Source organism: Pelodiscus sinensis, chromosome 2 (assembly GCF_049634645.1).
Source record: "Pelodiscus sinensis isolate JC-2024 chromosome 2, ASM4963464v1, whole genome shotgun sequence".
NCBI classification, from domain to species: domain Eukaryota; kingdom Metazoa; phylum Chordata; order Testudines; family Trionychidae; genus Pelodiscus; species Pelodiscus sinensis.
In genome coordinates, this window is record NC_134712.1 from 26,642,650 (window position 1) to 26,670,072 (window position 27,423).

General features: G+C 37.4%; 1 protein-coding gene across 3 annotated transcripts in view; it reads left to right on the forward strand.

Moving 5' to 3' along the window:
* The window catches only part of CSMD3 (CUB and Sushi multiple domains 3), a 1,183,531-nt gene that overhangs the window by 577,693 nt on the left and 578,415 nt on the right, over positions 1–27,423 (forward strand). For all 3 annotated transcript variants that reach the window (XM_075920204.1, XM_075920205.1, XM_075920206.1), the window contains 2 exons: positions 16,891–16,994; positions 24,202–24,314. In XM_075920204.1, the coding sequence (XP_075776319.1) occupies positions 16,891–16,994; positions 24,202–24,314 (217 nt within the window). The remainder of the gene's footprint in view (positions 1–16,890; positions 16,995–24,201; positions 24,315–27,423) is intronic.

Here is a 27,423-nt window from a genome sequence, read left to right on the forward strand (position 1 = left end):
GGTTGGCAGGATTCATTGCTAAGAAAATAGTATCAAATAAGGTGAATTGGAAATAAGGCGTGTGTGTGTGTATGTGTGTGTGGAGTGAGGGGGAGGTGAGTCTGTAGGATAGAAGAAGGGGAGATGTTGAAAGTTGGCGAAGAGCATAAAGGGGAGTGCAGAGAGATATATATGTTCTGCTTCCCACATCTTTTAACTGAGAGTTTCTGTTTTCATTTTGAAAAAAGGTATGAGAGAGGGGTGAGTTTGCACTTATTCTTAACTAGACTCCACTGTACCCCAACATAATGCTTCTCTTTGACACTGACTACAGTGCAGTATTCTTCCACTTTGAAAATGATGGAAGTTAATAATTCCTATAGTCCACCAGTTGTTTTGGACATCAGCAACTACTGCATATTTTTCACACCAGGGACTAATTTTAGTGGTGATTTAAATAAAAAGCATCAGTTGTAGGTTAGGCATATGTGGTAGAGTTAGATGTATATCTGACATTTTAGGGGTGCCCAAAATCAATAAAATTTACTTTTCCTGCTACATGTCTCCTTAACTAGCAGAAGAAGGTGGGCTAAGGTGAATGTAGCAGTAGGTTGTTTATTGTACACCATAATAGTAGCTTTTCCATATATCACACTTCCACACTTTTGACATGTAAGTTACACTAATCTTTGAGTTCCAAATTAGTGCAAGCAAACCTGCTAATACTTTCCCACAAAATGTAACATAGAATACCAGTAGCAGATTTAAAGTTAGCGGGGCCCTGTATTCAGCTTCATTCCCCCCTCTCCGGGGACCCAGCCAAGAAAAAGAACATTCACTCTTCCTTTCCCTTCCATTTTCCATTCTTTTTTCTTCTTCCTCCTCCTATAGTATAGATAATAAGAAATAAATGAAAATAAAGTGAGGTGCCTTGATCATTTTTGTCATGCAACTTTTTTTCATAGACCACTTGAAAATTGCTGAGGGTCTCAGTGGATCAATTAATGATCTTCCCAAATATTGTTTGTACCATGAGTTAATGATTGTAAATTGCTTTGGATAAGAGCACTTTATTAAAAAAAATAATAACCTTTCCTCGGTCAACCTGCATGGAGTTTATTGAGCACAGTTTGAGAACTTCTGGTCTAGATAAAAGCTTATATTAGCATTAACTTAATGTGAAAAAATGTGTAAAATAAAATGTATAGACGATGCATTAATGAAAAAATAAAAGTTAACTTCCTCTAAAGAAACTTATTCAATTTGAAAAAAATATGTATTCAGATAGCTTTCTTTCCACACTTTTTCTTTACAAAATCATCAGTTAAGTCATTGCAAATAATATTTTGTAAAGTTGTCAATATTGCTGAACTTGTCAAATGTTCCTGATTCATCATATTTTGCAAATCATTTTAGCTTGTTTCAATACAGAAAGGGTGCATCTAGACTGTCAAGATTTTGCACAAAAGTGGCCACTTTTGCGCAAAAACTTGCCAGCTGTCTACACTGGCCGCTTGAATTTGCGCAAGAGCACTGACGTTCTAATGTAAGAATTCAGTGCTTCTTGCATAAATACTTTGATGCTCCCGCTCAGGGATAAGCCCTCTTGCACAAGAATACTTGCGCAAGAGGGCCAGTGTAGACAGGCACCTTAATTTGTTGCGCAAGAAAGCCCGATGGCTAAAATGGCCATCGGAGCTTTCTTGTGCAAAAGTGCGTCTACACTGGGCACAGATGCTTTTGCGCAAAAGCATCCGTGCCAATCTAGATGCTCTTTTGCGGAAATACTTTTAACGGAAAAATTTTTCCGTTAAAAGTATTTCCGCAAAATCATGCCAGTCTAGACGCAGGCCCCGTCAAGTCAAGGAAGTATCAGAAGGGGTGCCAAGGGATGGCATCCCACAACAGGGGGCCATCCAAGAATCCACCTCGCATGGGAGGGCCCTCTTCACCACAAGGGAGGCCACAGACATCCTCTCATTCCTCCCTCCCCCAATCCTCTGTCAACCCACCTCACTCCAGTGATACACCAGTCATGTGATGTTTTAAATGTTTGAAAATTGATGATCCAAGTGATTATTTTTGTGGGATGACTAACAGGGAAATAGGATAAAATTGGGATTGAAGAAAAGAGATAGGGAATGATTGTGGAAAACAGGAGCAGGAATATTGGGCAAGTGATTAGAGAAGAATTCCTGATTAATCCTCCTTTCTTTCTCCCTTCCTCTCTCCCCCCCGCCCTACACACACACCAAATTGAGCTATTCAGTGTGTTATTTGGAAGTTGTTCTTGCTGTTGTATTCACATTCAATTTTCCCATACAATTTTTTCTTTTTCTCTTTTTTTAAGTAAAAAAACCTCTTAGTTTACTGTCATGTTCTGGTGGCCTGTTGTAGCAACAGCTCTGCCATGGGTTCTTTAGTCTCAGCTCATATCATGTTATTTGTTTTCTATTTACTAGTGTAAAGTTATCTGTGAACAAAGTTTATCAATCTCCTTCATAATGCCCAAAGCTTTAATTAGGTTGCCATGAAATCTCTTTTATTAACTACCTTGATCTTTCCCTATAACATAACCTCTAGTAATACAATTTATTACCCTTGCTTGCCTTTGTTATTTTTTTAATTACTGCTGCTAAATGGGTTGACGGCTTGAGGGATTTTTTCAACAAAAGTGCCCAGATCTCTTTTCTGGTTTGTATTCTGCAGCACTGTTTTCTTCCAAAGTTACTCTTTCATATGCATGATTCTTTGCTTCAGCACTTATTATTTACATTTAATTGCATTTCATTCCTATTAACCTGGGTAATTAAATGGACTAAGTCTTTCAGATGTAAGCATACTTCTCAATTCTTTTGACAGGAAAATAATGAACAAAGGTGATGTAAGGGACATATGAACTAAATTTAAAAGGAGGGATATAGTGTTAAGACTATTCCATACATGGAGCTAATCCCTCTATCTTTAGAATATTTTCATTAAGTATATCATCATTTAGTAATGTAGATGCAGTAAAACAGGTCACAAGAATGAGTTACAATGCTACAACAGAAAAATATATTTCAGCCCAATAGGTTCATTTGAAGGTTATGGATCAAAGCAGATGAAGAAATACTCTCAGCATATTCTGAATCTCATAGTAAATCAGCAGCCATACTGTAAATTAAAGCCAAATGAATCAACAAATGCAAAATGAATGAACTTGCGTGCACTAAGAGTGGAATTTTCAGGGAGGTGTAAGAGAGTTAGATGCCCAGATCGCCTTGTAAATCTGTGGGGATTTGGGTATCTAACTTTAGTAGGATTCTTTGAAAATTTCTGCCTAAAGTGCTCAGAAATGGGTGACATTTCACAATGAAAATAAGAGATCAGTGTCTTCAGTATGTTCTGATGCGCTTGGGAGCCAGAACAGCTCTATCTGGTGCGTTGTAGAGGTCCCTTAACATGAAATTCATGGCATGGAATGGGGAGGTGCCTTTTCCTAAGAGCTGGTACACATGGATGTACAAGGGAAATTGGATCTCTGTAATATCTGAAATATTATAGTACTAAGGTCCTTTTTGGTACCTAGCAAGTTGGGGCTAGTGTTCTGTGACCAGGTTCCTAGATTCTGTGGCAGATTTGAATTTTAAAATAGTGAGGTTTTTATTGAATAAAAATGAAAACAAATTGTGGAATCATTACAGTAGCCTCTCTTATTTATTGGATTAAATGTCTTTTTGTGTTCCCACATAAATTATTAGTATGCCACAGATTTTTATATTGAGATTTTGTAATTGCATATAGAATTTGTGAAGAGGAAAATGTTAGTTAGATGTTTCTGTTAAAAATATTAAGAGTGAAGTAATGAATTGTGGACATTTAAAATATCAGTTTTTAGTTTTGACACTCATGCTCCATTGAGATGACTAGGTCAGTTTATACCTTTATATATTGTTTCAAGATGTCTGCAGAAGACAACACTGCACTATTTACACTTGATTCATTTTTCTAGGATTAACTTAACAACTGAGAGGAATATGAAGATAAAGATCTAGACCCAGATACCTGTGGAGGCTTTGGTGCCTAACCCTCCACACTTGGAGACTTAGGCTTCAGTGAAATCCACAAAACTCCTGCTTGGCTGCTCCCTAATCCTAAACTCATTTGGCATATAGATATTCATTGTGAAATGTCCTTAAATGTCTATTTTTCTGAGCATGAATCATTGTGCCTCACTCTGGAATTTTGGATGCCTATCTTATTCCAAGACTCCAGACTGATCCAGGAACCAGGAAAAGATAAGCATTTGCTTGCCTAGCTTGACTTCAGGACCTGATCTAGTATGCCTTCTCAGTAACTGTCTGAAAGATCAAGTCCCATTCATAATTTGGCTGGAGAGGTATCTGGTGCTTTATATTTTAACCCAGGATGTAAGAGGGTTGGGTTCAGTTCCTCCCTCTGCCCAATGGGAAGAGAGGCCTTGTATAGGGGTTTCCAGTCCACCAAGAGCACACTCTAACAAATGAGTGATGGGATATTATGAAGCGGTGCTCCCTCAATCCCTCAAATTAACACTGTTCCACTGTGTAGAAACAATTAGTTATGAAAGAGGGCATTTGGTTATTAGATACCTCAGGTGGATAACCCAACCGCCAGATTACAGAGCTCTTTTCACTTGCTATTGCCCAGTGACTCTAATTTAAGAGCTGGTTGCATAGACATCTATCATGGATGATCTAGACAGTGCTTGGTCCTGCTGTGAAGTCAGGGGACTGGACTTGCTGATCTCCCGAGGTCCGTTCTAGTTCTAGAATTCTATGATGTTATGATTATTTGTTCAAAGTAGAACAGCTTTAGTAAGTGAGATTGAAGATGCCTCTGCATCAGAATATCTCATAGCTCACTGGGTAGGATGCTCTCCTGAGTGGGGGGAGACTCCTATTCTAATTCTTTCTCCCTTTCTGGCAGAAGGAGAGCTTGATCCTGGGTGTCTCACATACCATGAATGAGTACTCAACCACAGGCCTAAAAGTTACAAAGGGAGCTCTATCAGCCCATTTGTGTGGAATGAGGCAAGTGCTTAATTCATTTCCCCCCTGGTCCCTCACAAAAAAATTAGGCATATAAACCAACTGACAGCAGGACAGTTTCCTGACTGTGTATCACAAGCATAGAGCGGTGCTTTCCTGCACCCTGGCTTTGGTGCCTATTACCATGAATGGGGAGAAGCTTAGGACACATCCCTTTTGTCAGCATCTCCCATTGGCTCATTTCTTCAGGTTGGAACATCCTTAGGCCGTGTCCAGACTCAGGGGTTTTTTCGGGAAAAGTAGCCTTTTCCCGAAAAAACTTCCCCTGCGTCCAGACTCAAGCCGTGTTCTTTCGAAATTATTTCGAAAGAACGCGGCTTTTCTTTCGATGGCGGTAAACCTCATTTCACGAGGAAGAACGCCTTCTTTCGAAAGTTCCTCTTTCGAAAGAAGGCGTTCTTCAATGTAAAGAGGCCGTCTTCGAAAGAGAGCATCCAGACTCGCTGGGTGCTCTCTTTCGAAAAAGCGGATTTCTCTTTTGAAAGATCCGCCTGCAGTCTAGACGCGATCTTTTGAAAGAGGCTCTTTCGAAAGATGCTTTCGAAAGAGCCTCTTTCGAAAGAAGCCTGCAGTCTAGACATAGCCTTACTGAGGGAAGCACTTAAGCATGTTCTTAAAACTCATTGTAGTACTTCAGGTAATTACGTATTTTTATAAATAGGGCATAGGTCTTGATTCCACTGAAGATGTTGGCAAAACACTCCAGATTCAATGGGAGCAGGACTGAGTGTAAAAGAAATGCTGGAGATAATTCTAAACTGAACCATTGGTTCCAATCTACCTGACCATTGTGATTTAGATAAAATGAGAGCATGATCCAAACCATCCCAGGATTTTACAACAATGCCAAATTATTCTGATCAACAATATTGTGCAAATTCTAAAGCAAAACTACCCACTGGTTTTCTAATGAAGGACAGTGTCAATATATCTTCCACTGAAACTAATGTTTTTATAGTAATCAAATATATTATTAACACAATTATTTTCATAGTGGGAGCTGTGATTCTTTGGAAAATTACTGCTGAATTAAAGCCTCTCAATCACACTACAGGACTTCATTAGACTCTATAATCTGACATAAGTATAAATCATTTCTTAACTGGGAAATACTCTGTCATCTTCAGCATAAAGCAATTAGCCATTCTGAGAAGATATAAGGAATATAAATATAAGGAGGACACATTTTTCTTTTCTTATCTTGACTCTGTTCTTTCAGTGAAGCAGACTACCAGAAAATTTTACTTGATTGACAAAAGCAGGGTGGACTTCAGACTGTCTGCAAGTTTTCCTTAGGTCAGTGGTTCTCATACTGGGGTATATATATCCCTTAGGTTACACATAGGTCTTCCGGGGAAGGACATCAGATATTTGTCTAGTTTTACAATGGGCTATCAAAAAAGCACAAGTGAAGTCAGTACAAATTAAAATTTCCGACAGTCAATGACTTGTTTATACTGCTCTATATACTGTATATTAAAATATAAGTAAAATATTTACATTCTATTCAATTTATTTTGTAATTATACAATAAAAATGAGAAAATATGCAATTTTTCGGGAATAGCGTACTGCAACACCTCTGTGTTTACATCTGATTTTGTAAGTAAGTTGTTTTTAAGTGAAGTGAAACTTGGGGTAAGCAATACAAATTGAACTCCTGAAAGGAGTACAATAATCTGGACAAGTTAAGAACTACTATTTTAGGTGATCCTGTTTCCAAAGTTTGGCAGTGAAAACTTTTGACACAAACACCTTGTGAGTCCTGTTTCTCTGAAGCTAGGTTATTGCTGCAATCTGTATATTTGGTCTGTTTCATTCCCTGCTTTGTTAATCAATATTTTCCGATTTAGTTTCACTTGCAAATCATTGAGGGTACGTCTACACACCAGTGTTACTTTGGAATAACTAACGTTATTCCAAAATAACATAGTGCACATCTACACAGCAAGCCATTATTTCTAAATAATGTCAAGCTAGAAGACATCTTACTCCAACTCATGGTAACCCTCAATTCATGAGAAGTAAGGGAAGTTGAAGGAAGAGTATATTCTTCCTTTGACTTCCTTCTGTGTAGACAGCACCAAAAGCCAAATGAAGCTATTTCGATGTAAGCTATGCAATTGACATAGCTGAAGTTGCATAATTTAATTTGACTTTAGCCCGACTATGTAGACATTCCCTGACAGAATGCAAAAAGCTCTAGAACCAGAAGAAAGTAGCAAGAATGAAAGTGTTCTTCCAAGCTTCTCTCTGCCTCTTTTTCCTTCTGTGGTGCAGACACTACCTCCCAAAAGATTACTTTCAAGAGTAAGACTACCTCAACCGGCTGCCAGGAGAAAGCACAGTGTCTTGTTATAAGGATGATTAATGTCTACCATAATTTGGCAACAAATCACATTAGAAATAAATGTTATTGATAGTTAAATGTGTTGCAGTAGTGCCTAAGAGCCTGAATCATGGACTATGTCTCCATTGTACTAGGTAATCTATAAGCACAAACAAAAAAGACAGTTCCTGCTCCAACCAGCCTATAATCTAATTAATGAGTAGTAACTTTATAAATGGAGGTATGCCTGTTTATAGCTGCTCCTGGAAGAAAAGTTTTTAAAATCTGTGCACCAAAATCATGGGTAAGTGAGTATATCAGCATATACATTCATTTTAAATTCTATGATTATTAAAAATAATAAGTTTACTAGTGATCTGCATTATTTGGAATAAGAAATGGAAACTAAGTATACATGTTGGCACCCTTACTCACACTGAACAGTAATTTACTCCAAAAGTATCCTCATTAATTGAAGGTGGTACTGCTCACACATTGTCATTTGGTGCTACCAATGGTGGCAGAATTATAATTACATGAGAATAATATCCTGACTAGCCCTTATGCAATATTGCGAGAGTATGTGAGTGCTGAATTAGGGATGCTAAGAGCTAGGGGAGGACGTGTAGCAGGTATTGCCTCCCAGGACCAAGTAGATGAGGAGTAGGCGGGGAGCAGACTGAAACAAGCCTTCCCTCCACTTTCTCTCACTGCACCTCCTAGTTGGTGGGTACATGTGCATGTACATGTGCATTTGTCTGTGTATGTGTGTGTATGCACATTTATGTACAAATACTCCCTATCTCTAGTGCAAAAGAGGCCTGTGGATGGCTCTCAACCTTTATAGAATATAGTTTTCTGAGTAGATACAAGATTTAAATTCCTGGGTAATGAATTCCGTACAATTGAAATAGCATTAAAAAAATCATGTTCACAACTTCTACTTTCTAACTGGCACATAAAATCATAGAATTATAGAATACTAGGACTTGAAGGGATCTCGAGAGGTCATCGAGTCCAGTCCCCTGCCCCCATGGGGCAAATGTTTACAAGCGTATTGCAAGACTCCCTAATTATACAAATACTCTGTAAATCTAACATAACTCCCTGAAAATAAATGTACAAATCTAAACTCAGTGTTTAGTTTTGTAAGATAAAAGTTAATAGACTCCTTTTGATTTGTTGGGAGATAATATGGTAAACAAACATATTAACTTAAGTGAAATAAAAAACATTTTGTGTTTATTTATTAATGCATTTGCCTTTATTATATTTATTTCCCCATATGAGTACTGTCTTGCCTTTTGAATTAAATTGTGTACTTCATTTTTTTTGGAGAAAGTCTTATTTATGGGCTAATCTCTGATGTTTTGTGGAATATAAATCAGTAGATGGCTACTGAGACTGATTAAATATCTCAGCTTTGATTCCCTGATTAATCAATCTCAAAAGCTTTTATTGTGAACACAGTACAAAGTAGTAGAGATTATTACTAAACAAACAGTAACATGAAAATGTGAATAATCTCTTATTGTTCTTTTTGACTATTTGAATGACTGTCCTTCTATTATCAGAATTGTAAGTGATGTGTCAGAATTGTAGAGTGACTTTTGCCTTCCATATTTCAAAAGTAAATATTTATTTTGTTATGACTTTTTTAAAAGAATGGATTTTTATGGGAATAGTCTGTGAAGAAGTTGAACACAAACAGATAGATCAGAGGAGTATGGCATTTGCAGAAAGAAGTCATCTCAGACCTCCTGAAATGTAGTCCCAATTTAGAGACTGACTTTTATGGTGGTCAACATTTTCAAATGTAGGTGTCTCAAATTAGGCATCACAGTCCATACTTAGACACTCAATCAAGGGGCCTTATTTTTAAAGTTCCTGAGCATTTGCAACATCTATTGATATTCTTTAATCTAAATACACACACACAAAATTTCCTACAAATGTCTCCAAATTCCAAAATTCAGAAGACACCTGAAAATTCCTCAATTAAATCCTATTCTTAGTACCAGGATAGGTTTCTTACCCTACTTTTCTTTCCTCCCATAAAAATGGTAGATCGCTGGAGAGTGTTTTCCCATGTTTTGATTTTTTTTATATATCCAATAAAATTAATGGTTTGTCACACACTTGCTTTTGAAATGCCTTCAAAATATAACAAAAAGCAAGCATATCATTGTTGTACTATTTGTCCAAACATATTAACTCTGTTGTGTTCCCTTTTATTCAGATTGTAAAAGATGTGAGTTATTTGATTAAAGCAAATGTTTGGAGAGTTGCCTATTTTTAATGCAAGATGCAAGGTTTGGGATTATATTTGTAAAATGCCAACATTTTAGGGAACTCCTCTGTGTCCACATGCTGCTTTTAGAGTTTATGTTTGCACTTCAAGGATTACATGAGCAGTTTCAGGTGTGAAAATATATTTAACTTTACTCTCCCTAGTGTCTCTATATACAAAGGAGCTGAGAAGGCCAAATTATTGAATACACACTGGTAAAAAATTGTTATAATTGCATATGGTTAGCAGTGTAAGGCATTTGAGAGTTTGAAGGTTTCACTAGGAATATTACTTTTCTCTGTAAACTCCTGTCAACTTTTGGAGATGTTAGCACAAAACTATTAGGCATGCAGAGAATTAGATTCATTGTAGCATGCAGTCGTATCAAACTGTTGGCTGGGGATAGTGCTGCCTCAGAAATAATCATGTGTAAACTTTGTGGAGATCAGCAGTGCAGTTCTTAGGATAAATTTAGCCCTTAAGTTTTCAATAAAGTTTTGTTCTGTGTTAATTATTGGCAGACATTATACTATTTTCTGGCATGGGTATGGATAAAGGCTGACATTTCAAAAGGCACAAACAGCTCTAAGACGCGTCTCTCTCACAAAAATCAATGAGAATTGTATGACTAACTTCCCTTTGTGGCTTTGGAAAATCTTTTCCAAAAATTATTAAAGACTAAAATCTACAGTCTTTATTCATGCAAGACTTCTGTTCAAGTCAGTGGGATTTTGCTTGAGTAAACAGTAAGTAGCAAGTTATGGCTCTAAACTCTTAGTTCCTTTGCTACTCCTGGATATGTAATTATCAGGAGTGAGTCACAGCATCTCTTCTCATGTCTGGCTGGCAGGGAGACTGTTGCCAAGGAGACTGCTGTCTTTCTTTTAGATGCAGAAGAGGCATTAGTTTGCCTTCAGGGAGGATTATGTAACCTTGCCTAAGTTTTAGTAAAAAATTTTTAAAAACTCTCTTAATGAGAGATGTATGCTTTTTTACTTCAGATGCACTGCTAACCACATGACTTAGCAGAACTGGAAATTTCCTGTGATAAATAAAACAGAAAATGTAACTAGACCAGTGGTGCACAACAAAATGGTGGCGGTTCACCGGGGTTAGACCTGGGGGGGGGGGCACTGCCACTATATTTAGTGGCCTCTCCCCAGGTAGGGGTGATCCCATTTACTAAGCAAAATTGGCCAGCAACCTTTCCCAGATTCATCATATTTACTACACAAGAGTAGCTACATAACTATTATGCTTGAGCTTAGATATTGTAGTTATAAATCTGGTTTGCCAAACTGCTTGTAGCCCTACTTTTTTTATTCTGACTCAAAATCCCCCACTAAAATGACTGGAGTGCATCTAGATTGTCTTGGACCTTGATTTAATAACTTATAATAATGTAAGTTTATTGTATTTTCCATAATAATGTATTCACAACTGATGGTCCCTCCTTTGAATGCCTTACTGGTTTCTCAGAGCCTAAGTCTGATTTTCTATGTCTCTCACCACAAGATTTTTTTGTTCATGCAGGATTTAGGTGATTTTTTTTCTTTTTCTGGTTAGATAGGCAACTTTAGGCCAGGAAATGTTTAGCAGAAGGGGAGGAATTCTGTGAATGGAGCTCTTTATGTTTTGAATAGTCACCGATAATGGCAAACTACTTTGTTACTGTCTTCATATATTACATTATTTAAAATAAAATAGCTGTCACCCTGACTTATCTGCATAAATGCAATTGATATACATTAAAAGATCAGTCCCATTGGCAGTGATCTTTTGAATAGCTACAGGTTGGATACTATAACTAAGGAATTAATCCTGCAACGACTTATGCGCATGCTTCATTTTAAATAAATGAGTACTCCCACTCATGTGAATTATTCTACTCATGCTGATATTCAAGCACGTGTGTGCTTTTAGGTGCCACATTGCATCTCTCTTAGCAGCCAGCACTTTGCATTACAAATAAACATTTAAATATTAATCTAGGTGTTGGTGGATCAAAACTTTGTAGCAGGTCTAATTTATTCTGGTGACAGTTTGCTCTACCCTGCTAGTGGAAAGGGGTACTAAAGTGGGTTAATCATAATTTATGCTTAGTGTAGATGACAATCAGACCCCATGTATTTGACCAGTGTTTACCTGGTTTCCTCTTCCACATCTTGATCAAAGAATGCTGATCTGGCTACACAATCAGTAAAATATAGAAGACTGCAAGACTTACTCAGCACTGCCCACGTTCTTCAGAGAAGGGGGCTGGTGGTGTTGGGGGTGCAGGAGTCAGGAGTGTGGGGATGAGGGGCAGGGCAGGAGACTTCAGGTGTTGGGGAGGGATGTGTGAGAATGAGGGCTAGGGAGTGGGAAGGGGCTCATGGTAGAGGGTCTCATCTTTCAGGGTTTTTTCTACCTCCCAGTCCCCTAGGCTGGCAGGGGCCTTCTCTTTCCCCCAGTGTCCCCCAGCCAGCAGGGGCCTTCTCAAGCCTCCCAGCCTCCCGCTCTCCCTGTCGGCAGGGGTCTTCCCTAAATACCCAGCCACCAGGGGGATTCTGTCTTCCCTCAATCTCCCCACCACCACCCACCAAGGGCCTTTTCTCTCTCCCTCACCCCAGTGCTGCAGACAAGAGCCGGGGAGGGGGGAGGTTTGATGTGAGAGAGCTACCTACCCTGTCTGGTGGCAGACAAGATGTTGAGCCCTGCTGGCCACTCTCTTGGTGGTGGTGCCTCACCTCCAGTGATCACTCAGCACTAATGCTCTCGCCTGTGCTCACTACTCCCAGTGGCCACTCTCAGTATCATATCCCTCCTCCCTATGCCCCCTCTGTTTCCATGTGATGGGAAACCGTCACATTTCCCATTTTCCTAGCACAATAAGTTATGAGGAAGCTGCATACCAAATTTGGTGGTTCTAGTTTTTACTGTTTAAAAGGAGTTCTTGAACAAACAGACTCATGGACAGAAATCTTGTAAAAGACACTATTAAGCCAAAGGCATGAACCTTAGATTTTACAGTTTTAATGACTTCAGTCAGTTAATGCTTCTTCTCTTCCCCTCACTCTGACATTTACAGTTCCATCAGTTATTTATATGACCATATGTTACCCTTGACCCATGCTTGCAACTTCACTGAAATTTAAACACCTTCATGTTTCTTCAGCAAAGAAAAGAGTCTCAAAACACATTTGCTAGATGCTGTAAATCTACTCAGGTGCTCTATATTAAATTCAAATTGACACGGATAATTCACTAGGTGGTTAGTTGGTTGCCTGTGATACACTTGAATTTGGAGATATAAAATACTATATTTCATTTTTACTGTAATATAGCTGAAATAGCTGATGGTGGTACTTTTTTTCCCTCTAGGGGTAGGGGTGATATTGGGTACTGCTTGCTGACACTAAGAACTGTTGTTATATTTTTTCCCTTCATAAAATAAAATGTAATCTAGAAATAACTGCTGCAATTTTGTTTAACTGCTAGCAGTTTTGAGAAATTAACAGCATTTTTCTAATTTTCACTTAATCCACTGTTTTGGAAAGAGAGGAAATTACAGTAGTAAGAATTGCAGTAATTAAGACTGCCTATTAAATGCTAATGTTCGCCAATATTTTCCGTCAGATAATGTATATGATTTCCCTTTTAATGTACACTTAGTTTGACAATAATGCAGAACTTTGGCACCAATTATCTTCTATGATTGATCATTTAAACACTTAGAACACAACAGATGTAAATGTATTTACATATATGTGGGAGTATATGTAGTAGTATATGTATATGTATATGTATGTGTATGTATAGCAAATGATTATGTGGTACATTGATTTTATTAGCACACATTTGTAATAGCTCTTTTACCCAGTGGCAAAGTCATAGGTGAGTTCTCTGGGCCTTCTAAGACAATTGTGACTAACATCTTCATAATACTTAGTTCTTATAGAATGTTTTTCATTAGTAGATTGAAAAGCACTTCACAATTTTTTTATGTATTTATCCTCACAATAGCACTGTGAGGTAGGGAAATGCTGTTATCTCATTATGCAGGTAGGAAACTGACACACAGACAGGCTAATTGTCTTGTTCTGAGTTATACAGGAAGTCTGGAGTGGAGCAAGGAATACACCCGGGACCTCCCAAATCCTAGGACAATAGACTAATTATGAAATTATAATTAATAGAGAATCCCCGGGCCAATATTATAATAATACAAAATCTATTCTGTAGCAGCACCAGGCAAGAATCATATGATTACGGCATTTTAGTATCAGTAGCCCCAAGTTAGATTTAATTGATTTTTTAAAGATGCTCCATCTGCACATTTTTCAGGAGGCTGGGGACTTGCTCTTCAACAACACTTTATGGAGGAGGCCATGAATCCTGTTTCTGCACCTACTAGCTCTGCATGTCGTGTGGCCCCTCAGACAAATTCAGAGCCAGAGTGAGGAAATGTTTCTCTGCCAGATTCTAATGCCTTTCCCAAGAGGCAGAGATCATTCTCCTTCTTTGGTCCTCTGAGAGAATGTTCTCACAAAATGGACCACAGCTGCTCCAGAGATCAGGTAGACTCATCATCCTCTTCCAGGATGACTGCAGAATGGTACCATGATTATTCTTATGTGCAGGTTGGAGCTGAACCAGCTGCCTGTTCTCTGGTACTCAGAGCATTCGTTAGATGTTGCATCATTGACTCTGATATTGTGTGCAGTTCTGGATGTCACATTTCATGAAAGATGTAGTCAAATTGGAATATGTCCAGAAAAGAACAACATAAATGATTTAAGGTCTAGAAAACATGATCTTTGTGGGAAGATTGAAAGAGCTATGTTTGTTGGAATAAGAGTTTTCAAGTACCTGAAAGGTTGTTTTTTAAGGAGAAGGGAGAAAAATATTTTCCCTAACCTTTGATGATAGGATAGAAATCAATTGGGATTAAATTGCAGCTGGGGCAGTTTAGGTTGGACATTAGGAAAAACATCCTCACTATTAGGGTGGAATAGTAATAGTAATAGTAATAGTTCCTCACTATTAACACTGGAACAAATTGCCTAGGGAGGTTTTTAAGAGGAGGTTAGACAAACAACCTATCGGGGATGGTCTAGATGGTGCTTGATCCTGTCATGAGTTTGGGAGGGGGGGATCTGCCAGAGTATGCTGGCCACTGAATCTGTATTTAAAGCTACTTTGTTTGCCTCATGGTGTAAAGCTGTTGTCCTGCTAATTTCACCTGCCCCTTGCACCTCCCTAAATTCCCCTCTCAATTTCTAGGTTCTGATTGTCTGTTATAGTTCCCTGCAGCTAATACCAGTTTTCCTCTTCTATCCCTTAGCAACTGCATTACTCCCCCTCCCCCATCCATTCTCTCTTCTTTTCTGCATTTACTGCATTAACCCATGGATGCATGTTCATACACACATCATTGTTTTCTGTTCCCGATAACCCTCTCCCTGGAATAAATTTGGTACCTTCTGAAAAGAAATATTTGGGGTCAAAGGTAATTTTTCCATTGTTTTTCATTTAAAGTTTCTGTCATAAGAGCTTGGGGCATGAAATTTTCTCATTCAGGAAATATATGGGGAATTGTCCTATTCAAAATGGTCACCACCTCCACATGCCCTTAAAAGGAAGTCAAACTGTCTCAGGCTGTCAGACTATGCTTTATTTTCGAAAGAGGATATTCAAATTCTGTGGGAATTTGCATATCTTCCGATCTGACTTTCGAAAGTGGGTCTTTCAAAAGCGAAAGTAGTCTGGACGTTTTTTTTATGAAAAAATCCCTTCTTTTTCGAAAAACCGCTCTTGTTTAAAAAATGAGGTTTACGTGGTTTTTTAAAAAAGGGTTTTTTTCCAAAAAAACCTGCATCCACATGACTTTCACTTTCAAAAGACCCTCTTTTGAAAATAAAGCATAGTTTAGATGTACCCTCAGGGATATGGTGGCCCACATATTCTTGGAAAGAGGAGAAAGTCACATTCAGAACAGTGAGAGAGAAATGCACTTCTCATAATGGTCATCTAACAAAAGGGACCTCTGGCTTTAATTTTGTTAAGAATAATGGTAAGATGACAACCATTTTGAAAGAAGGCAGGTTTTTTGTGGAATTATTTGGAGCAGAACCTTATCTCACAGCTGCAGCTGAAGAAGAAATCTTCAGACCTCTTTCTCCATATCTACGCAATCCTTCCAAAAAAACTTCAACTCTAACCTTTGCCTAAGAGATCCATTAGTTTTAATTTTATAGGAAATTTGAGGTACCTGTGTTGTTTCCATTTTTTTAAAATGTAGTTAAAGCAGTTGATGGGAAAATTATGATGCATTTTTCATGCATAAAAAAGTGGTTGAATTCCTGCTTTAAGTACAAAACTCATCTTATAATTAAGTATGGAACTGACAGTTGTTCTCCATAATCTACTTCTTCTTAAACCCTTGTACTCTGAGTGGAACATAGGTCATCTACAAGTCACTCTGTCTTAAGACAAAACTTCTAGATGACTCCAGGAGTACCCCAGTTGTTGTCCTTCAATCTCACAGTTGTTGTCCTTCAATCTCAGTAGATCTTCTCCATATTGTCCGAAGTCTTCCTCTTTGCGGTTGTTTTTTTTTGTTGGTTGATTTTTTTGCGGGTTCCATGTGAAAGCTTGATAGACCATGTTGGATGATGGTTTAATAACATTAGTGAGCTACGTAGTTAAATATCTGTCATATTGCAGTTTAGAGTACACAGGCATAACAAAATTTTCAACATTGGTGGTCATGTTTTATTCAAGGTCATAAAAATAGGTAACAGCTTGAGCCTATAGGCTGAGTAAGAACTTCAAAGGCTTCTTTGTAACTGCTAAACTTGATTGTAGAAATGAGTTGTGTAAATTTTGAATTTCACCCACAGTAAGTAATTATGATGCCCTGTGAGGGTACTGCACTGGAAATGTAATACAGTTGTACAGTACTATATAAAATGTACAATAACCACATAATTGAAATGTAGGTACTTCTAGCATGTCAGCAAATTGGTGCCATGTAAAAATATTTTAACTGAATATTGCATTAACCAGTTTTGTGAGTTAATCACAACAGGGTAGTATTAAATAAAATGTTATTAATATATGTAACTGTTACATATTTGGAGGTTTGTTTTATTCTTGTTGTTTGAAAGTTATCTGTATTTTTGCATGTCCTAATGATTGTCTTTACTTTTTAAGAGTATATTAATTTTTTTCCATTAGGTTATTCAGATAAATTTTGAAGAATTTGATCTGGAGATTGGCTATGACACACTGACAATTGGTGATGGAGGAGAAGTGGGTGATCCCAAAACTGTGCTGCAAGTGTAAGTCTCTTGTATTTCAAGTCTCTTGATTTCATACATAATTTGCAGAATTACTCTAATACAGGGGGTTTTGGTGTTATTGAATGATGCATAGATTGGGTCAAATTCTTTTCTTGAGTAATCTGAGAGATGAATAAAGCCAAGAGAAAAACAATTGTATGAATTTCTTCAAATTGTTCAAGATTAACATATAGGATAAGGTATGTTCATTCATATTTACCATCACAGTTTCAAAATAAGATTTGAGTTAAAACAGCTCCAGTTTTTTAGGCAGACTTATTCTTTTTTGCTAAAAGTAAGTTTATAAATCCAGTTCTCCTAGGGTTAATATGTTCATCTGCAAGGTCTGTGTTCTCAGATTAAGAATATGGAGAGGAAAATGTATGGCTTAATAAATTTGCCTTTGATAATATCTTTTGAAAACCCACTTTGACAAGAAATGAACCATACCAACCTTTACAGTTCACTGATTCTGACAGGTACACCCTAAACACTTACTAGATTGTGTGGTTTCTGATCCTGTTAAACATTACTATTATCAAAACCATGTAAAATTATGATTTAGGCAGTCCCAGATACCTAATGTCTGTAATTTACTGTGTGTCTATATTTGGTTTGCCTAAATCTAATTTATAACCATCAATTTGTTAGGTCTTGTGTTTGGATTTATCAGTTACTTAACCAGCTGATGGGGTTCGGCTCTCTTACAATAGTCAATTCTAAGAAGCCAAGTATGTAAAATTATATTTAATTAACAATCTTTAAAAACACATCAAATACAAAACAGTTATTCTGAACTAAATTTCCATATATTTTAAAAAGGGCAAAACAGTATAACTAGGCATTAGCTATCTTTTGTCAACTTATGTTAATTTTTTTCTCTAATATTTTTCAGTTATAATAATCAGGAGCATAAATAGGTAAAAGAACGTGTGATTTGTTTTCATGAGGTCTCTTTTTATGCATTTAATTTAGTATTTCCTATCTACTTCATTTTTCTGTAAAAATAAAGAGAATATTTTGGGGCTTAGACAAGAGCATATGAGTAGATCACAAGTGAATAACGCAAATTTGCGACATGAAAATATTGTATCAATTTATGTTGATTTTACAAATTTGTTGTGGAAAAACATGGTCAAAAATCAAAACATTTCGGCTATGTCTACACTGGCCACTTTTTCAGAAGGGGCATGCTAATTTTGGAAGTGGGAGTAGGGAAATCCGCGGGGGATTTAAATAAACATGTCCGCCGCTTTTTTTCCGGCTTGGGGAAAAGCCAGAAAAAAAGCGTCTAGACTGGCCCGATCCTCCGGAATAAAGCCCTATTCTGGAGGATCTCTTATTCCTACTTCAAACATACAAGTTTGATCATAGAGAAAGGTAGACATAGTTATTTAAACAAAATAAATAATTGGTTATTAAATGGAAAAGATAGGTTAAGTCAAGATTGTTCCCTACAGTACATTTTCTGGTTATTTATTTTAAAGTGTTTTAAATGTACTGAGCAAGAAAGCTCCTATCACATTATTAGAAGTCTATAGCAAAGGCTTACTAGATCATAAGTCTATAGCAAAGGCTTACTAGTACAAACTGCCAGGAGGGTCTTCAACTCATCTGATAAGTGGGTTTTACCCATGGAAGCTCATGATACTATATATTTTTTGTTAGTCTCTAAGGTGTCACAGGACTACTCATTGTTTTTAAAGTTACACACAAATGTGGCTATGCCTCTGAGACTGTCAGGAGGGTCTTTTAGATATTCACACTTACTTAAATTAATCTAATTATTCCCAATTATATAGCCTTGAACCTTGCTCTATCTCCTTCTCATTTACACCCTTCATACATCTGTAGACTTTCATCATGATTCTCCATTAGCATTATTAGCCTTTTCATCAGTTGATCAACCCTAACTCTACTTTGTAGCTTTTTTTTGTAATCATTTCTTTTTGTTAATATCTGGGCTATTACTGTGTGGGAAGATGGTGCACAGTAGATTCATAGCCTGGCTTGATGCACAGTAACTTTCCCTGTAGAGTTAAACCAGAACCAAAAATGTGTGTAGATTAGCTCTCAATATTTCAGATCCATTCACATTTGTTTAAAGACATATATGTCTGCAAAGGACTGTATATATATCATTATTCTCACCTAAGATTATTATCACCATTTTATATACAGGGAAAGTGAGACACAGATGTGAAATGGCATTCTAAAAGCACATAGCAGTCACTGTTAGAGACTCATGTGCTCCTACTTCCCTGCACCACATTGCCTCTTCAGAGGGGAGAACATTTATAAGGCACTAATTCTGCAAGTTCTAATATCACTTAAATAAAGTGTTGGTATTATTATCTTTGGCACTTAAATTACAGTACCACATTTAGATACAGTGTAGCAATATTTTACATTTTGACAAATGTAGTGAACTGTTCTGCACTGGTTTGGTTTCATTAAAGGTGTTAATATTTTACAAGAATGTATTTGATAGTGAGGCATATTTTCAAGAATGATGAAATTACAATATTGAAGTTGTCAAGAAAATGAATATCATTTCCTCTTATCAATGCATTACTCAAATTGCCATGACATTCTATTGAGTAAGGATTAACATAATGTATAACAGGAAAGTTGTGGTGAGTACAGACCTAAGCAAATACATTTGCCACAAATATATTTTAGTTCAGAGGCTATTGATAACCAGAAAATTATTTTGAAAGATCTGTTTTTCTTTTTAAATCATACTTGAATTTTGATATACGTTAGTTTGTTGTATCTGGTCAAATCTGAGAAATAGACATTCTTTCTGTTCCTCAAGCACCTGAGTATCAAAGGCTTTGTAATAAGGCTTGTGGAAGCCACTATGTATAAAACCTCCTAGGAAGAATTAACTGCGTAAGTCAAGGTAGTAGGTAATTAGTGAATGTTAGAAAATTGTACATCTTTTCTTATCTGGGCCACATAGAAAGGTTAGGCTACTGGACAACTTGGAGGATGGGGTGGAACCCACAAAAAAACTTAGGTGACTATGGCCCTATTTTGAACCCACTGCAATCCAGTAAACTCTTATTTTACTGTTTAGGCATGCAAACTTGTCACCTGTTTTTCAGGGTAAAATATCCCAAGCCCAGTTTCTCCCTCTGGGCATGTGTACTGCAACCTCCCTTTAGGCACTTAGATGCATATCTCCCACGTTAGCAACAAAATGATTCAGGAATCAGGGAAAGACAAGCTTTTGGACACCTAAGTCATGTGGAGGGCTGCATCCTACAGGCATGCTTAGAGACTTATTCAAAATCCAGGACAAAAAGGTGATGATACTCACCACATAACTTTTAACCATTGGTTATCACACTCACCTGGGATGTGAGGAACCAAGGTTCTATTGCATCTTCTTTTCTAGGGTGTGAGTATGACTAAGTGTCTCCAACTCTCAGGAGAATTGAATCATAAAATAATATGGTTGGATGAGATCGCAAAAGGTCATCGAGTCCAACCCGGTGCCCAAAGCAGGATGAACTTAATCATTCCATCCAGGGCTTTGAAAAGCTGGGACTTAAAAAACTCTGACTGAGCTGGTCCTGGCTTTTATAGGCACTCTCCAGTTAGCGCATGCCCAGAGGGCTGAGGGGGTGGGGCTCTCTCAGCCAGCTGACTAAGGCAACTTTAGTGCGGGGTTGATGCATACCATCACACTACCCGAGACCCCCCTCTCCCCGCAACTTGAGACCATTGCTCTGTGTGCTGTCATCATTGAGAATAGCCTCTCTCCATCCTCTTTGAACCCCCCTTCAGGTAGTCGAAAGCTGCTATCAAATTCCCTGTCACTCTTCTCTTCTGTACACTAAATGAGCCCAAACCCTCAGCCTCTTCTTATAAGTCATGTGCTCCAGCCCCTTAAACATTTTTTTGCCTTTCGCTGGACTTTCTGCAATGCATCCACATCCTTCCTGTAATGGAGGGTTCCGAATTGGATCCGAATTGGATCTGGCCTCACCAGTGCCAAATAAAGGGGAATAATCACTTCCCTAGATCTTCTGGCAATGCTCTTACTAATGCACCCCAAAATCCAAAATACTGTTAGCCTTCTTGTCTACAAGGGCACACTGTCAGAGCTAGGGATTATTGTAATATGGAGCTGCCTCGGTCTCTCCTTTTGAATATTTTTCACCATAGATAAATAACAAAACAGTGATTGGAATTAAAGGACTGGACCCTGCGTCATTCTCCCTCTCATGTACTTTGTTTTTCTTCCAGTAGATTTTCATATAATACTATGAGACTGCATAGCCCTACCTGCAAAATTTGTGATCAAATCCTTGTTAGATGTGTTTACCTGACACTTCACCAAGGCTAATTAGAAAGATTATCAATGTCTGAACCCACTAATTATATCAGGCACTGCTAGACAGTTATTACCCTAAGCACCTGGGGTCCAGATCATCAACCTGAATAAATTCTTATAGCTTAATTAAAGTCAATGGGGGCTATAATTACACCAGGTGAGGACCTAGCTCCTAATTTGCAAAGTGCCATTCAGGAAAGTGCTAGGTGTGAACAAAATGAACTGTCAGCATTTTAATTTTAGAGAACTAGGATAAATCCTGTGGATACTTAGGGTTCCCTCCCTCCCCCTGTGAAAGTGACAGAGTGTTTTGCACAAAATGGTGATTTAAAAAATGTAGAAACAATTGAATTCATAAAACAGAAATTATACTAATTCCCATGACTTTATATTATAACTTTTTTTTCCATTGAGACCAAAATGAAATGTATTTCTGGAAATTCTCAAAAGGCTATTGCCCAAATCTAGAATCAGCCAGTTACCAGAGAAAAATTGCCAAAATCTAGAGGAGGCATGCAATGCTTGCTGTAATGGAGAGACCTCCTCTTTTTGACTTCTCATTTATGAAATTCCCAATGATAGCAAGATATATTATTTTTGTAGCATTTAATACTTTAATTATTTAATATCTGCCACATAGTTATTTGTTCACTGCTGGCAATAGATTTTATAGTAGTTCCATCTGTGGAGACAGATGTGGGAAACTAATGTGAATTTCTCAGAAAAAAAAGAGAAGATTTGAACAGAAGCAGGCTAAGATGTTCAGGGAAGAATTCTAAAATTAGCTACTGTATGAATTTTAAATAATCCATTTTGAAGCTCCAGCACAGCTTCAACAATTGACTGGAATTGGAAAATAATTTCCAAAATGCCCTTTTTAGGAGATAAACAATTCTTAGACATTGCCTGTTCTCTTTCTAATGATCTTGGCTTCATTTTCAATACAGGAAACTGAGATAAGTAAGTTTCAACCAATCTGTTATCATAGACAGACCACTGCCAACTTGGAAAAAAAGAGCTGTTCAGTACACATCTGTTAAAAAAAAGACTCATTATAAAATTAAATGGTGTCTTTTTGTCTGCCAAATATAGTTTTTATTAGGGCTAGCTCCACAAATGGATTTAGACACCTAACTGCCACTTTAGTTCCTAAATCCAAGAAGTAGATCTTCAAAATACCTGCTAAACTGCTGTTTAATCTTGTAGGGAGCTAAAGTCCTAGGCACCCAAGTTTCTGCCACTGTAGTCCCCTATACCTCTAAGCCTTTGCCATTGGGCAGCTGCCTATCCTGATGCCTGGGACACTTACTCACATCTAAATCCATGTTGGATTATCAGATGAGGTATTCTCCCCCCTCCCTCGGTCTTGCCTTTCGGGCCCAATCTGGTAGGCAATTTCAGAGGTCACTTAACAGATCAGACCTTGCACAATACTCTGCAGATATCCTGTCTGTAAAATGGGGATAATAAATAATGTTGTGTTTATTAATATTGGTAAAGCTCTTTGAGACTATTAGATGGAAGGCTTCCAGTTCCACGCGCAGGGCCAGATAGGCAGGCAGAGCTTCAGAGTCTCAATGCGTGGATGAGACGATGGTGTAGGGAAGAGGGGTTTAGATTTATTAGGAACTGGGGACACTTTTGGGAGAGGGGGAGCCTATACAGGAAGGATGGGCTGCACCTAAACCGGGGTGGAACCAGACTGCTGGCACTAAACATTAATAAGGCCGTAGAGCAGTTTTTAAACTAAGAGATGGGGGAAAGCCGATTGGTGCGGAGATGCACGTAAATTGGAGAGAGACTTCTCTTAGAGGAGAATCCATTGATAGCGATTCTCTAAGCAGTATTCAGAAAGAGAGGAGGGGAGAGGACAAACCATGGGCCAGAGCTGACAAACAACCGCATACAAAGGAATCCAATGCATCAGGGAAGGGCAGACAAATAACCAGTGGCAAATTTTTAAAGTGCTTGTACACAAATGCTAGGAGTCTGACTAATAGGATGGGTGAACTAGAGTACCTCGTATTAAATGAGGAGATATACATAATAGGCATCACTGAAACCTGGTGGAATGAGGAAAATCAGTGGGACACAATCATACTGGGATATAAAATATATAGAAAGGATAAAGCAGGCCGGGTGGGTGGCAGAGTGGCACTGTATATGAAAGATAATGTAGAATCAAATGAAATAAAAATATTAAATGAATCAACATGTTCCATAGAATCGCTATGGATAGAAATTCCATGCTCCAATAATAAGAAATTAGCAAGAAATTTTTATGAGGGATGCTAATATATTTATCAATTTCTGATTTCTGCTCTTGTAGGATTGTTAATTGGGACCCAGTTTTCTAACTCTTACTTAAATAGAGAAGCACTTACATGAGTAATTTCTCACTAACACAACTAAAGTTTCTGCAATCAGGACTTAATCTTGTTTTTATGTTTCAGGGTTTTTCCCCCCCCTATATCATCACTTTTTTTTTCTTTTCCTATATCATCACTATCACTGTGAGGTTATGATGAGAACAAGAAAATTACAAAGCAATAAAATTCTGTGATTTTAAAAAAGGGTTCTTGCTTCAAAAAATAATGGATTCTTTCTGTCTTTTTTCTTTCTTAAGTCAAAGTGTCAGTAGCACAGATAACAGGAGATTAATCTGTTTTTATAATTTACACTTGGAAACCAAAACCAGTTTACAATTATTAATTTTCTCATAATCATGTTTCTGTACCTGAATATTGTGGTTATCAGAGGACTGTAATCAAGGCTACTTTACCTGGATATTTTATTTATGACTAATTTATTTTTAAATCTAGAAGACTTTTGCATTAATTTTTTTGTTTGTTTTGCTTCTAGGTTAACAGGCAGTTTTGTTCCAGATTTAATTGTGAGCATGAGCAATCAGATGTGGTTGCACCTTCAAACAGATGAAAGCGTGGGCTCAATTGGCTTCAAGGTCAACTACAAAGGTAACAGTTACTGTGGAAATGCTTATCAGTTTATAAATATAAGCAAACATCATATAAGGTTTATTTGCCACGCTAGGAAATTTTCTCAATTCCCTGTTCAGTAATATTGAAGGCATCCAAATGTCTCAGGCTCTCATTGTGCATTGAGCTCTGTGTAGAAGGAGGAACGGGTCCTCAGAATACATCTGAAAAGTAGATTTGTTATTATTTATTGTACATTTTATGGTGTCAAAAAGTCAAAATAAAATGCTTCTGTGATTATTTAAATCCAGGTAGAAATAAAATATTTTATTTTCACTTTGGAGATTAATCCATTCCATAATGTGTGCAATGTATATAAGTGTAAGCACACTGGTATAACTTGATTTATATTAAATAAGTATAAAATTTTTCTAAACTGTTCTGTGCCATAACACCTCCCCCTCCGTGCTTATCATAATAACCGGAACAGATGTCCAGAATTTGGAATAATATGTGGGTTGAGATTGAGGTATGTCAGTCAGTTATGTAAATAAACTTGACTAACAAAGTTTTAAGCTGGTTTGACATGAGGAGGATGCATAGTATAGCAAATGAAACTAATGCTGGTTTTGTAAGATTTTGGAAGGATGTATCAGTATCTATGTGGTCTTCTTCTAATTGGATGCAGAGCTTGCCAAGCCAATATATGGCAGCCTCCTACATGAAGTACAGAGCCCTCAGACAACTATCCTATGTGGTCAGTCAAGTCCTACAAATCTGTGAATATACACTTTCAATGTGAGGGTATCTGCATCCACAGGTGTAGATGTGCATATCAGTAGCTTATTTTTGCAGAAACAGATGTGGACGAAAATATATTTTGTATCTAGAATCCTGCAAATTTGTGGATATCCTCCTCAAATCCTTGCAAAATGCCAATCTGTAATGGCAACTTTTCTGAGAAGACAAGGAAGTTTTGTTTTTCCTTATTTATCCAATTGACTCTTAAAAGTATCTTCTGAAGATGATCTGAAAAGGGTCAGTTGGTTCACAGTTGGGCTTTCTGATATACAAAAATACCTTTTGACTCCATCACAAAATATGTTTTTAGAGGAGCATTAAACTGAGCAAAATGAGGACTTATTTCCTGGAGAACACATTTCTGAAATTTAGGTCTATAATTTTTCTCTGCTTTAAAGTCCATCTCAGAAAATCAGTTTATTCCCTACTGAGACTTATGACATCAAATACCAATGTCATACCTTATGCAAGACTAAGAATGCAAACCTTTACACACTGTCTGACAAGAAGCTTCAGACATTCTGTAGACAATATTAACCTACCATTCTAAAGAAAATCCTGAAAACTCTGTTATGGCAGACGGACCAGGAACATGTATTATCCCTCCCTCTCCTTCCATGTTAATTACAAAATAAATCTCTAAACAGGCTAGAGGACACATTTTAAAAATTTGTTAAATGGAATCATAATAGAAATGTAGCCGTGTTAGTCTGGTGCAGCTGAAGCAAAATGCAGGACTATGTAGCACTTTAAAGACTAACAAGATGGTTTATTAGATGATGAGCTTCCTGGCCCACGAAAGCTCATCATCTAATAAACCATCTTGTTAGTCTTTAAAGTGCTACATAGTCCTACATTTTAAATGGAATCAGTGAGAGTGCTACCTTAATGTCAACACAGCAAACAGTCAACCTCTAGAATTCCTTGTCAGAGGATGTGGTGAAGGCTAGGACTTTAGCAGGGTTCAAAAAAGAGCTAGATAGATTCATGGAGGTTAGGTCCATCAATGGCTATTAGCCAGGATGGATAGGAATGATGTCGCTAGCCTCTGTTTCTGTGGAGGTGGGTAACGGGAGGGATTAAATGAGGATTTTCTGGGGCATCTGGTATTGGCTGCTGTGGGCACACAGGACACTGGGCTAGATGGACTGTTGGTCTGACCTAGTAAAACCATTCTTCTGTTTTTAATGTCAGAGTTCTAAAGCTAACAACAATTTATTTGACATTCAGATCATTCCTACCTCAAGTGCAGGTATCCTAGTTCAAATGCCCAGAGACAATTGGATGGTAATGTACTATGTAAATGGACAGGGAAGAACTCAGTTGTCACAACTTTGGAAAGAGGCAATACATCATTGAGAGAGATTATAATTCACAGTATTTAGACCACTGATTTATACAATAATTCTCCATGTGGAGCATCTCTCAAAGAGTGAGCAGAGACTCTTAGTTGCACAAATAGTCCTGAAAGGAGACTGTGGTCCTGGGCAATTTTTTCCCCTTAGGCAGTGTTTCTTAAACTTTTCAAGACCAGGAAACACCAAACAAGGATTTTTTGTTGAGAAAAAAAAGAAAAGAAAAGAGTTGGGGGGAAAGTTATTGAGCAAAAGAAAAATAAAGGTTACCAGCCCCTTTAGGTTTTCTGTTGTTCTCTGCGGTGCACCTCCAACTGTTTAAGAACACTGTTCTTAAGTCTATTTTGGGCATACTCCAATTTGCTAAAAGGCTTAATGTAGGTGCCCCCATTATTGTTCAAGATAAAAAGCAGATGCTTGTGAAGTTCAAGATGGGGTGGTATTTATTGTCCCAAGTTAACCAAAACAGTAATAAACTGACTTTTTCCTTTTTCCAAAGGAAACTACGCATGCTTACCAATATCAGACTGCTTGTGACAGCGGCAGTAAAAAGTGTACCCATCTAGATCCACTTTAGTTGCATATGACAATATGGGCAAAATAATGCAGATGTACAGTATATTTTAGGTAAATCTAGAAGATAATAAATGTGAAAAAGTTATTTAAAATGGAAAAGATTTTCACTATGGGTATGTGATAACATCTTGGGTTAATTTTTATTCTATCTATATGAGTATTTGCTGTTTCTAAAGAATAAGGCTTTATCTATTATCACTCAAGATACATCTATCTAGTTGCAATAGTAGTTTTTCATATATCAGAAAATGATAAATCTTTATTCTCTCACAGAATTGTCAAGAGGTTTCTGAAAGATTTGCTTAATCTTTATCTCCCTGTGAGAGACTGTGTTACCTCTTGGAATTTAAACTTTGTTCTAACACAATTCCTCCTGCCCCCCCTTCTCCAGACTTACTTCTTAGTCTCTATTCCAT